The sequence below is a fragment of the Bos taurus genome, chromosome 2, assembly GCF_002263795.3.
Source record: "Bos taurus isolate L1 Dominette 01449 registration number 42190680 breed Hereford chromosome 2, ARS-UCD2.0, whole genome shotgun sequence".
Classification (NCBI taxonomy): Eukaryota; Metazoa; Chordata; class Mammalia; order Artiodactyla; family Bovidae; genus Bos; species Bos taurus.
The window spans coordinates 59,176,009-59,189,805 of NC_037329.1; the positions used below are offsets into that span (position 1 = coordinate 59,176,009).

At 40.1% G+C, this 13,797-nt stretch overlaps 1 protein-coding gene and 1 pseudogene across 2 annotated transcripts in view; one reads left to right on the forward strand and one right to left on the reverse strand.

Moving 5' to 3' along the window:
* Positions 1 to 13,797, reverse strand: part of HNMT (histamine N-methyltransferase) — a 92,707-nt gene that overhangs the window by 37,226 nt on the left and 41,684 nt on the right. Inside the window, exon 1 of one of the 2 annotated variants that reach the window (NM_001035434.1) lies at positions 3,695 to 3,836. In NM_001035434.1, coding sequence (NP_001030511.1) covers positions 3,695 to 3,831 — 137 coding nt within the window. In that variant the 5' untranslated portion in view covers positions 3,832 to 3,836. Of the gene's footprint in view, positions 1 to 3,694; positions 3,842 to 13,797 lie in introns of those variants that run through there. The other variant, XM_059876413.1, reaches the window with a different exon arrangement.
* Positions 8,761 to 13,448, forward strand: LOC112442648 (histone H3-like centromeric protein A; annotated as a pseudogene).

Consider the following 13,797-nt stretch of genomic DNA (forward strand, 5'->3'; position numbering starts at 1 on the left):
TTGGGGAGCTCCCCTATTAGTCATTAAGTCATGTCTAACTCATTACAACCCCATGGACTGTAGTCCACAAGACTCCTCTGTCCATGGGGTTTCCCAACTAAGAATACTGGAGTGAGTTGCCATTTCCTTCTCCATGGGATCTTCCCAACAGAGGGATTGAACCAGCGTCTCCTGCTTTGCAGGTGGTCTCAAGCATTGCAGACTGATCCTTTACTGACTGAGCTACCAGGAAAGCAATGACAGAGAGACCAAAAGAAACAGAAAAGGCAAATTCAGAAGAAACATTCAGAAAGCCAAGGAAAATTTTATAATAGATAAAGGAAGGTAGACTATCTATGAAAGATGAACAGGATGCTATAAAAAAGGAATATTCTTGGAAATTAAAAACACAATACTGAACAATAGAGGGCTGAAAGATAAAATTGGGAGAAACTGGAAACATAAGGAAATTAGAGAATTGATTTAGGAGGTCCTCTGTTTGATGAATAAAAGTCCCAGAAAGACAAAAAAGAGGGGAGGAATGATTAAATAATACCAAAGCTTCCCTGAACTGAAGGATCTGAATCTTAATTGAAATGGCCCAGGGACTACCCACAAAAATGGGTGAAAAACACCCATACCATAAATTATTATCTTAAAATTTCCGAATACTAGATACAAGAAAAGATCCTAGAAAGGAACCAAAAACAAAACACAGTAGCAAAAGGTCACAAGCTAAAGATGAAGAATTTGAATGGCATTAGGTTTCTCAGTAGTAACTCTAGTGGCTATGGTGGTGGTTTAGTTGCTAAGTCGTGTCCGATTCTTGCAATCCTGTGGACTGTAGCCTGCCAGGCTCCTTTGTCCATGGGATTTTCCAGGCTAGAATACTGAAGTGGATTGCCATTTCTTTCTCCAGAGGATCTTCCCAACCCAGGAATTGAACCTGGGTCTCCTGCATTGCAGGCAGATTCTTTACTGACTAAGCTATGAGAGAAGCCCTCTAGTGGTTATAAGACCATGGAAAAATATCTTTAAATTTCTGGTATAAAATCATTTTCAGTGCAGAGTTTTATACCCTAACTGTTTAACTCTAACAAAGATGAGCAGAGAGAAGGCATTACTTCCCATGCACTCTTTCTTAGAAAGCCCTTAAAGGATTAGCAGGGGGGAGGGGGAGAAAGATTAAAGAAACCAAGAAAAACACAACATGGAATTCAGAATCAGAGAATTTAGTACTAGAGAGAGGAGAAGAGAATTTCTATAAGGTGAAATAACTTCCCTTATCAGGCCAAAACCAAATCAAGCCAAACTGGAAAAAAAAGAACAGAGAAGTCCAGAAACAGTGTTCCCATGAGGAAAAACGAACAGATTACTTGATCTGTTGGAATATATTGAGAGATTAATATTTCTGTTTAGGGTATAAATAGTGGTAGGTACATAGAAAACTAAGAATATAAACTAAAATCAATAGGTAACTCTAGGAAAAACAAAAAGTTATACCTGAAATGAAATGTAATGATAGTATAAATGCATTGTTCAGTTATGAATAATATGTACAGACAAAATGATATAAACTAATAAAAATTTAGACACATGTAAGGTATATATGCATGTATAAACACACACATATATATACATGCTATATATGTACATATATATATTGTATTGACATGGTGGGGAGACAGATGTGCATGTTTAGCACTTTTAATACATTAAAATTAAGGAAGAGAATAACATGTTATTTAGAATTAGGAAAGAAAATTCCATAAGAAATAAGTAAATGATTTCAGAATGTTGAAAGTCATTGTCTCTATAGAGAGCATGAATCAGGAATGAGAGTGGTTAAGGCAGGAAACCACTGTTTTTGTTGTTGTTGTTATTGTAAGCTTTTCAGAATCATTTGACTTTTAAAAATATGAGCACATCTTGCTTTAATAAAAATGAAAAATTAAGCAGACATGTTGCCTATTGATAATTGATAAACAACTTTAAGTAGCAGTTTTGAAAGTCCTTTAGCTAAATCTCATTTCACATCACCTTCAGAAAAAAATTGCTTTAAAAAAAATATGATTCAGATGATTTCTAATTGGATCTTACCACTATAAGGCAAACTTAGTTACGCCTTTGAAAATTCTTCAGTAGTTCACAGATTTCACATTCAGTATTTCCAGTTAGACTGTATACGCTTGAAGACAGGACAGGGGGTCATCATTCATTATGTTCTGTGCATCCGTCATATGTCTTCAAACCAAACTGATGGCTGAAGTAAACTAAGGATTTGCATAACCACAGACTAGAACACAGATGCTTAGTACTGCAAAAGAACTCAGAAATCAACTCATTACCTTTAATTTTGGAAATGAGCAAAAAGACCCAAAGAAACTATAATTTGTTTTTGGATAGAAAATTGTTTATTTGCTGTCTGCTTTGATTTTTGCTTTATTTTCCTATTGTATGTGTGCTCAGTCACTCAATCCTGTCCAACGTTTTACAGTTCCATGGACTGTAGCCTACCAGGCTCCTCTGTCCATGGAATTTTTCCAGAATACTAGAGTCGGTAGCCATTGCCTCTTCTAGGGGATCTTCCCCACACGGGGATCAAACCTGTGTCTTCTGCATCTCCTGAATTGGCAGGTGGATTTTTCACCACTGCGCCACCTGGGAAGTCCTATTACCCTATTATTTATTAATATATAACACTCAGTTAAAAAAAATTGAAAACTGAACCATGACAGATAAAGGATAGAAAAGGAAACAAAATTCCATAAATTATACATCCAACAATGCCTTCTCTAGTCAGGCAGATTTAACTGCCCTGGTTAAAGAATTTCAGGCCTGTAACAGAAAAATCCAACACAAAGACTAAAATATCAGTTGTTGTGTGTGTGTGTGTGTGTGTGTGTGTGTTTTTCGCTATTGCAAATTGGATCCACAGTCATTTTTCCCAGTTTTCCATCATTATTTCCTGAAGCAGAGTCAGGTTACAGCAGTCCGCCCCCAGATAGGTGATTTGATTATCTTTACCATGTGGAATCTGTTACTCTCATAATGCTTATCAGCTCTGGCACAAATTGAACACATTAATCACCAAAAAAACAAACAAACCAAAAGCAGTCTGCCAGAAGGATAAGAACTAGTGAGTTTCATTGATAATGGAAAAATGCTTAGGTAGGGCCACATTGTTAATATTAACTTGAAAGTAAAAAGACAATTTTTCTTTTGGAGAGTGGTAACTATGATAATGGATATGGAAAATGAATTTAAATGGGTGTTAGAAGAATTGAGAGGCGTCCACTCAATCCCCAGGGGTAAACAGTATTTCGTAATTATTTGATTCTAATTCAAAGAACACTAGACTCTGGGATTTTTTGAAACATAAAATTTGGAGGAGAGCCGAAAAAATCTCATCTCAAAGATTTGGATCTTATCTTTTCCCATAAGAACGTGAATTTGTGCCTTCAAAGGGTTAACGCTTATCTCTGAGCAGCTTGAAATCCGCACAAATCAGAGCTTTTGAATGTTTCTAGTGATCGGCTCACTGAAACGCGGCAGCAGGGGCGCAGGGCCGCTCGGGGACAAGCCAAGCTGCTATCAGTTCCCCTTATCCCGCAGCCCAGCCTGCCGGCCGGGCATGACCCATCTATCACTGCACAGAGCGCGCCCAGGCTTGTCCCTTGCACAAAAGACGGCCTGTGTTTTCTGCTGCTGTTACCTTGCTATTATGCCCGGCAGCTTCTTGTCCATGAATTCCTGCATACACTGGTGCTCCGTGGAATTGCTGAGAAACCTCCGGAAAGACTCAACGTATCTGCTGTGGTCAGTAAACAGGCTCCTCATGGAAGATGCCATTTTTGGTTTTCTGAAAGACAGGGAGGGAAGGGACGTTTTACTTCCTTCCTTTCCCTTCCTAGTTCCTTCTTTCTCTCCTCACCCCCCTCACTGGGTTCTATCCAAAAAAAAAAAACACACAAACAAACCAAACCCCACAACAGGCCTGCTTTGAATTGAAAGTGCTGCCAAGGCTGGGTGTGCAAAAGCTGATACTAAATCAGTATTTGCACAGGACTTTGCCCCTGAGACTTCACCCAGCCACAGTTATCTTTTCTTTTTTTAATTTTTTAAAAGATAAATTTATTTATTTTAGGCCACAGTTATCTTAGAAGAAAAGGAGGTGGTAACACAGAGCAGTAAATCCATTGCTGAAACTTGCTTTAAAACTCAAGTTCAGAATGTTGTAAAAGCAGACAACATTCAAATCACTTCCTGTTCTGGCAGCAGTTCCCAGTGGGAAAGTGGCCACCAAAGCGGTAACAACAATGACAGAAGAAACAGGCCAGTTCAAGGCTTTCCTTCTTTTCTAGAGGCAGCTGCTGAATCTTTGACAAAAGATTGTCATCTGCCTCCAGGCTTTCTGTAGGAGAGTTTCCTGCCTTCACACCCCAGCACATTTAAACTTTAAACTCTGCTGCATTTCTTCAGGTGCTGCTTAGTTGCTGTGATTCAGGAACGGAGCTTTTGGGTTGGCCATAAAGGTCATTCGGGTTTTTCCATAAAATGTTATACCAAAACCCTAAGTGAATGTTTCAGCCAACGTCAAATTAACTGAAAGGTCTGAGAAGCCTGTTTGGGGGATGAGGGTGGAGTTGGGAATGAGGAATATGAGAGCCCAGTCGCAGGGGAAGAATGCAGGACACTGGAACCCTTCAATCCATTGGAAGCCTTCCCTAAGTACTTCTGAACAAGGGATTCTAGACTTCCAGGATTGGATGAGTCTTTGGAGGCCATATGGTGTCCCCTGTCAAAAGATTCAAAGTGTTTGAGCCTTTTATCTAGGAAATGGTCTTTAAGAAGGCCACCCCTATACCAGCATGGGATATTAATTATAATAGAATCCAAATCACGGAGCAGTTATGAGAATTAAATTAATTCATACACCAGTCTTAGAAATGTGTCTGCCTAAACCATTCTCCTCTTCTGATTCTCTTCCAAAGCTGTCCTGTAAGCATTCAGCACGCTCCTCAACCCTCTTTTATAAGCACCTCATGGTCTCACTACTTAGAGCCATGGCTTTTATCCAAGGGGAATGGGAAGTCTGGAATGAACTGTGGGAACTTTACTGAAATACGAGCTTCAGTTTGCTCATCAGTAAAATGGGAATGAGTTATGTTTCATAGGTTGTAGTGAGATTTATATAGATAATATTTATAAAGTCCTTTTAGCATGTTAGTACTGCTTAAGGGGCAGGCTGGTCCTTTCTGCAATAACAAAACAACCAAAAAGCAGTTATTTTATTTATGGACACTGAAAATTGAGTTTAATATTTATTTTCCCTTGTCACCAAATATTACTTTTCTTCAGATGTTTTTCTGATCAGTTAACAATGCAAAAGTTATTCTTAGCTCGTGGGCTGCACAAAATCAGGTGCTGGCCTGGATTTGATCCATGGGCTCTGGTTGTCCTTGTGTGCTTGTGCTCAGTCATGTCTGACTCTTTGTGACACCGTGAACTGTACCCTCCAGGCTGCTCTGTCCATGGAATTTTCCAGACAAAAATACAGAAGTATTAGACAACCCAGGAGTGGGTTGTCATTTCCTCCTCCAGGGGCTCTTCCCCACCCAGGGAATGAACCCCTGTCTCCTGCATCTCCTGCATCGGTAAGCAGACCCTTAATCTAGCTCCTAGGCCTCCCTCAATACACGTAACTGCTTAACTCCCATCTCTATGCAGCCAGCCTCACCCTCTTCATACTGACTCCCACAAGCTTTAATTCATCTATTACCATTTTTCACTCTTCTATTTAGACCTCAATCCAGATCATTCAGTAATTTATCTACTGAACAAATATTTAATAAGGGTTTACTGTGTGCTATTCTGCTGAGAAAAATTAACCTTAATCTTGATCTTCCTACAGAAAACTACCTTTAACTAAAACTTCACTTGAGGCCATCACCGTCTAACTTACTGTCACGTCTTCCTCAACAACCTGCTTTACAGATGTGACTCACTAAGGATTTCCTCTCCATTCTCATTGCTTCCATGATGTTTGAGATTTCCCGCCCCCCACCCTTTTTTTTAACCTATTGTGCTATTTTTCTTACTGGCTTTCCTGCACTAGGAGTCACACAGATCCTAGCGAAGTTTATTGTCACTGCCAGATTCAGTTTTTGAAAGCACAGTTTTGATAAAGTCACTCCTCTCCCCCCAGATATCTACTGTCTGTCTCCTCACTGATCTCCAAGTCCAAGACTCATTCTGTGACCCACCCCCACCTCCAAATCATGTAGATTTATGTTTCAGTTTTATTGAGACTTGCATTGGATCCCTGCAAACTCTGCTGCTTATCTGAATATGTCCCTGTGTTTGCCTGCCTGGACCTCTCTTCATAATAGATCCTCCCTGTATATAAAGTGCTGCTGCTTCTGCTGCCCCACCCACGAAAATTTTTCCCATTCTCCTGAAGCTACCACTTTCATGAAGCCTTCCATATTTCCCTCCAAAGGATTAGCACTCATGTACTTAATTTCTGAGCCTCTTGTAACTTTGATAGCATTTGTCTTTGTGTCATGGTTTATTAATGTATTTGCCTCGTTTCCCTGGCTGCTCCCCATGTGATTGCTAGTTCAGAGAGATAGAAACTGTGTCACAACTACTCTGTCTGACATGTGCTGCTCACAGTAGGCTTTCAGTTATTTTAAATGATTAAAAATGTGCTTGATCATTTTCACTCTGAAGATGCTTTCCATAATCAGGTTCTTCAACCTTTTTCTTGTTGGACGACACTAACTGTTATTAACACAATCAGAGTTCCATTTATTGACTGCTAATGTGCCTGAACTTTTCAAATTCAGTATAAGATTTTTACTTTGTAGTCCTTCTGTGAATGTTCCTACATGGCAGATAAGAAAACAGATTCTGAGGGGTTGGGTCCTTTACTCAGTGTATCTAGGGTGTGGTAGGCTAGGCATGTAACTCCAGTCTGTCAAATCCCAAGACCAATGCTCTTAAAAGTCTTTATATTCAGCCAAAATCTGCACATATTACCTCCCTATAATTTCTACATAACACTCTTATCTCTGGTTATTTAAACAGAATGATTCTAATTCCTTGTCCATATAACTAACCCATTAAAATTTTGAAATTGACTTATGGAATAGCCCTACTCCCAAAGGTGTATCTTTCATAGTAATTCTTAGTCCATTTGGACTGCTCTAACAAAAATACTACAGAATGAGTGACTTAAACAACAGCATTTATTTCTCATAATTCATTTTTAAAATATTTATTTTTGGCTATGTTGAGTCTTAGTTGGCACCTGGAATCTTTCGTTGCAGCTCATAGTCTTCTCTCTGTTGTAGCTCTTGGGCTCAGGGGTTGTGGTTCAAGGGCTTAGTTGCCCCACAGCACGTAGAATCTTAGTTCCCCAACCAGGGATCAAACCTATGTCCCCTGCATTGCAAGGCAGATTCATAACCACTAGACTGCCAAGGAAGCCCCTATTTCTCATGAAATAGGGACTGGAAAGTCCAAGATCAAGACCTAGCAGATACATGTAAGGTGAGGACTCATTTCCTAGTTCTTAGACAGCCATCTTCTTGTTACATCTTTACCCATAAGAAGGAATAAGCAAGCTGTCTGAAATTTCTCTAAGAGTATGAATCCCATTTGTGAGGGTTCTACCCTCATGACCTAACACCTTCCAAAGAACCCCCCACATCCAAGTACAATCATTTTAAGAATTAAGATTTCAGTGTATGGTTTGGGTGGGGAAGGTACACAAATATTGAATCCATCAGTTCAGTTCAGTCTCTCACTCATGTCCAACTCTTTGTGACCCCATGAATCGCAGCACGCCAGGCTTCCCTGTCCATCACCAACTCTGGGAGTTCACTCAAACTCACGTCCATGGAGTCGGTGATGCTATCTAGCCATCTCATCCTCTGTCGTCCCCTTCTCCTCCTGCCCCCAATCCCTCCCAGTATCAGAGTCTTTTCCAATGAGTCAACTCTTCGCATGAGGTGGCCAAAGTACTGGAGTTTCAGCTTTAGCATCATTCCTTCCAAAGAAATCCCAGGGCTGATCTCCTTCAGAATGGACTGGTTGGATCTCCTTGCAATCCATGGGACTCTCAAGAGTCTTCTCCAACACCACAGTTCAAAAAGCATCAATTCTTCAGTGCTCAGCCTTCTTCACAGCCCAACTCTCACATCCATACCTAACCACTGGAAAAACCATAGCCTTGACTAGACGAACCTTTGTTGGCAAAGTAATGTCTCTGCTTTTGAATATGCTATCTAGGTTGGTCATAACTTTCCTTCCAAGGAGTAAGCGTCTTTTGATTTCATGGCTTCAATCACCATCTGCAGTGATTTTGGAGCCCCCCCAAATAAAGTCTGACACTGTTTCCACTGTTTCCCCATCTATTTGCCATGAAGTGATGGGACCAGATGCCATCATCTTAGTTTTCTGAATGTTGAGCTTTAATAAGTGTTATTGAGTCCATAACATGTCCTAATTATTTTCTTTATAATATATTGCATTTTTAAAAATATATAGCTTTATATAATGCATTACACTGGTCTCCTCTTTGGACATACTCTAGTTTATCAGAGTTTCTTTAAAAAATGATGTTTGGAGATAAACAGTATCTCAAAGACTACCTGACCAGTGCAAGTATTACTGTCCAGGCTTTGATAGACTAGACTTGTGTTCCTCTACAATGTTATGCCTAACCTAATTTCTTTCAGCTGCTCTACAGATGGTGGGGAAGGGGCGGGGGGGGAGGCACTATGACAAATAATCTAGAAAGTACTGTATTTTAATAGCTCCCTCTGGATATTAATAAGTGTATATTAAAGGTTTCTGAAACCTTTCTTAACATACCCTGTTGAAATGCAGATACATTGTGGCATTTCTCTGATTAGGCATTTAGCCCCTCCAAGAAAGAAAGAGGAAACCTTGTTGCTTTCAACATGACTTGCACTTGACTAAATGCTGGTTTTAGCAATCACAACTTCCTTTTAAAATTGCATTTAGAATATCCATTTCATAATCTGTAACTCATCTGGAATGTGGTGGAGATTAAAACATCTAGTTGCTGGTTGGAATTACTAAATTTTGAGAACCCTCTTTTCCCCTCTTTTTTGAAAATGTGGGCAAGCAGTTTAGCACATCTGTCATTTGCCACGACGTCTCCAAGATTGGTGGCAATAGCATCATTATTGCTGTTAGAAATTATTTCAGTACATCGGGATCTGATTCTTCAAGGCCTTGAAAGATTGTTAAATTTAGAATTCTTAGATATTTTTTAACCTACTTTGGGCTTCTGTCCCCTATTACCTGCCACTCCTTGGACTGTTACTGTGTCAAAGTGCCTTCCATGCATTATCTTACTTAATACTCCTAACCCTCTGGGGATGGAACTATTGATATCATCAAGCAAGACTCAGAGCAAATAAGTTGTATGAGATCATATAATTCATGAAAGAAGAGTCTGGATCCAAATTTATGTTGTTGAACTCCATGTATCATTTTTAAAAAATTACGTCATATTACTTCTCACTGTTTTTGTACCTTTCCAACATGAAGATTATGTTCCATGTTAGAGACAGTTAGAACAAAGAAAAAGTGGAGTAATTCTGTATTGTTCCAGTTATCTCTTAATATAATACTCTCGGTGCTAGGTCAAAAAGCAAAGGGTTTCCCTTGTTTATTCTTATCAGTCTGTATTTTCTATACCAAAAAACAGAAAAAGGAACATCAGTCTGTATTTTCTATACCAAAAAACAGAAAAAGGAACAAAAGAGAAGAATAAACATTAGCAAAATCCTAAATTGATCCATTTTTATTGTACATAGAATTCTTTGGTTATCCATTCATCCTGATATATAGTCTTCTGAACACTGTTATTATTGGACTGGCTTCTTATCCTATCCTTAGTAATATGCTGCATAGCCTAGCATATATGTATATGACAATGGTAATATTGTTAAATTATCATAATCAAATAGAAGAGTTCCATTTTGTTTTCTCTTGGCAAGAAAGGAGGAAGAAGGTATTTTATACAGATTGATTGGCTCACTTGATGTGTTTGTTTCTTTGAAGTTTAGCAAGTAAGTTGCCAATAGTGGCCTTGAATGGAGGTTTGAAATCAGGAAATCATAGTACACAAAAATTTAGAGTTCAAATAGATTGGCATTTTCAGGCAAAAATAATGGATATCAGGAATCTTAGTTTCAGCAGGACAGTTGGCTAAATTTCTCACGAGTATAGAAACAAGCTAAAAAGCAAGAGACTCAGTGCTATACAAGCTTAACCCCTTACTAACTAAACAACACTGGATAAATGATGTAAGCTTCCTCCCCTACTTTCTGTGTTATATGTAAATGTGGAGAAAGAAGGTGAACTAGATGAACTTTAATATTCCTTGAAGTCCTGATTAGTCTTCATCTTAAAAAAAAAATTATTGTGGGCTCGTGAAATTAAAAGTAGATTCATAGCTAGTACGGCCACTGTATCAAAAGACTGTCAATAATTGATAAACTAAAGATAGTCTCTGGATAGGCAGCCCTTGACTTTATATAAGATGTCATTGTGAAACAGGTAAGCACAAAATCTGACTCCCTGTTAGATCTGTTTCTTTTACTTTAACCTTTGCTTTCCATTACCTGTTGCTCAGCTGGTTAAGAATCTACCTGCAATATGGGAGACCTGGGTTCGATCCCTGGGTTGGGAAGATCTCTAGGAGAAGGAACGGGTACCCACTCCAGTATTTTGGCCTGGAGAATTCCGTGGACTGCATAGTCCATGGGGTCGCAAAAAGTCGGACACTGAGGACTTTCACTTTTTGTTACTTTTATTGCTATAATCAGTAAAAAGATGCTGTCTACGGTGCGGGCAATTCGAACAGCACCCAGCCAGGGCACGCGGCCGGGGAGCCCCGGCCCTCCCAGCCTCTGCCCCGGTACCCAGAAGATCTAGAAGGAGCTGTGGGGCCGCAGCCCTGCGCGCCCACCATGGGCCTGCGCCGCCGGAGACGAAAGCCCAAAACACCAAGGAGGCACCCCGTGAGCCCGGCTCCCACTGCCCGCCAGCCCCCCTGTCCTTAGGCACGTCCTCCTGTCCACTTGCTCGCCAGAGACAGAGATCCGAACTCTTCAGAAGACCACACACCTGCTGTTAAGAAAGACCCCCTTCTGCCGCCTGGCAGGAGAAATATGTGTTCAATTTACTCATTGTGTGGACTTCAGTTGGCAAGCCCAGGCCCTGTTGGCCCTACAAGAGGCGGCAGAAGCGTTTCTAGTTCATCTCTTCGAGGATGCGTATCTCCTCTCCTTACAGGCCGGCCGCGTCACGCTCTTCCCGAAGGATGTGCAGCTGGCCCGGAGGATCCGAGGCATTCAGGAAGGCTTGGCTGAGCTCTGGCCACCCGCCAGAGTCTCTGGTTGATACCAGAGCTTCTGCCTGTAGCCAGGACCAGATCCACGGAATACAAGGTGTTGCCTGGACTTGCTCTCTCGAAGCAGAGCGTGCGAGTTGCTTTCGTAGTTAGTTGTTTTTCAGAAGAAGACTGCATGGCTTTCCTCTGTAACAGAGGTAATATATGAGAGAATCAACACATTCCAGAAATCCTGAGAATAATTTTCAGATCAAGAGACTCTAAGGTTGACTTCACTTTGCAAGTTATTCATGTGACTGATGATTTGGAAGACATCAGATTTTCTAGGTTATGGGCAAAAAGGATATTTACTGGGTATTTTACATCTTCTTGTACCATTTAAATTTTTTACCATATATATATATATATATATATTTACTTTTATTTAAAACATGATGGAAAAAAATAAGACCAGTCAGTTGCATGGAACAGCCTGGTGCATCCAGCTTACAAATCTCTGTCCTTCAGATTGACTTCATCATTAACGGCAGAAGCAAGTTTGTCTGTGGACTGTACCTGTCATCAGATTATACAGCTTTTCAAAAACTCAGTTGGGATGAAAATAGAAAATTGTTAAGGTTTGATATTCTGGCTCCTTCTGGTAAATTCCTGCCAAAAATCATTCAGAAATTCCAACTTGTAGTATTTATTTTATTCTTTATTTGCAAATCATAGACAATGCATCATAATTTATACTTCAGAATTTTTCATTCCAGGATTTTAAAGAGCCTTTTCAATGATTTTACAGGTATTTTTATAACTTCCTTGAGAGATAATAAAAATAATTCTTAATGAAAAAAAATTGAAGCAAAGGTACTGTTATACATAGATTATACTGTGTTCTTTGTGTGTTAGCATTAAATTCTTCATTTGGACACTTAGCCAACAACCACAACTTAAACAAGAGAATTGAGGGATGTATCTTTGCTTCCAGTGGAGTAGAGTATGAGCCGATAAAATCCTTGCCCTTCTCTTGTAACTGAAAGCAGTTTAAGAGACTTCCAGGGAAATAGGAAGTGCCACCCGAAGACGTTTAGATACTGTGTGTGATGAAAATGATTAGTGAGGGCGGGTACTAATAACGATGCCTCAGCCAACTGAATTCAAACTAAAGGGAAGGACCAAGTTCTGTTGTTTGATAAATTTTAACCCTTTGTAAAAACCTTTTCCTGTTCGACATCAACTCATTTTTATGTAAGCATTGGAATAAAGCTTATCTATGAATACAAAAAAAAAAAAAGATGCTGTCTATAGCTATAAGCCTACATGATGACCTTGGGGAACCCTGCTCCTCTACCTGAATGTTAAAGTCCCTTTGTTCAGCTCACAGGGAGACTTTCTGACCTTGCCTGTCTGTGAAAGGCTACAGGAAAGAAGAAATTAACACATCCCCTCCCCCAGGCTTTTCTTTACTTCCTCATCTCCTCTTTGCTCTATAAAAGAAACTAGCACCCAGACCCTCATAAGATGACACTCTAGGACCCTAGGCTGCCATCTTCTCAGATGCTCGACTTTCTGAAAAAAGCAACTTTAGTTCAGTTCAGTCACTCAGTCGTGTCCGACTCTGCGACCCCGTGAATCGCAGCATGCCAGGCCTCCCTGTCCATCACCAACTCCCGGAGTTCACTCAGACTCAGGTCCATCAAGTCAGTGATGCCATCCAGCCATCTCATCCTCTGTCATCCCCTTCTCCTCCTGCCCTCAATCCCTCCCAGCATCAGAGTCTTTTCCAATGAGTCAACTCTTCACATGAGGTGGACAAAGTACTGGAGTTTCAGCTTTAGCATCATTCCTTCCAAAGAAATCCCAGGGCTGATCTCCTTCAAAATGGACTGGTTGGATCTCCTTGCAGTCCAAGGGACTCTCAAGTGTCTTCTCCAACACCACAGTTCAAAAACATCAATTCTTCAGTGCTCAGCCTTCTTCACAGTCCAACTCTCACATCCATACATGATCACAGGAAAAACCATAGCCTTGACTAGATGGACCTTTGTTGGCAAAGTAATGTCTTTGCTTTTGAATGTGCTATCTAGGTTGGTCATAACTTTCCTTCCAAGGAGTAATCGTCTTTTAATTTCATGGCTGCAATCACCATCTGCAGTGATTTTGGAGCCCCCCCAAATAAAGTCTGACACTGTTTCCACTGTTTCTGTATCTATTTCCACTGTTTCCCCATCTATTTCCCATGAAGTAATGGGACCAGATGCCATGATCTTCGTTTTCTGAATGTTGAGCTTTAAGCCAACTTTTTCACTCTCCACTTTCACTTTCATCAAGAGGCTTTTTAGTTCCTCTTCACTTTCTGCCATAAGGGTGGTGTCATCTGCATATCTGAGGTTATTGATATTTCTCCCAGCAATCTTGATTCCAGCTTGTGCTTC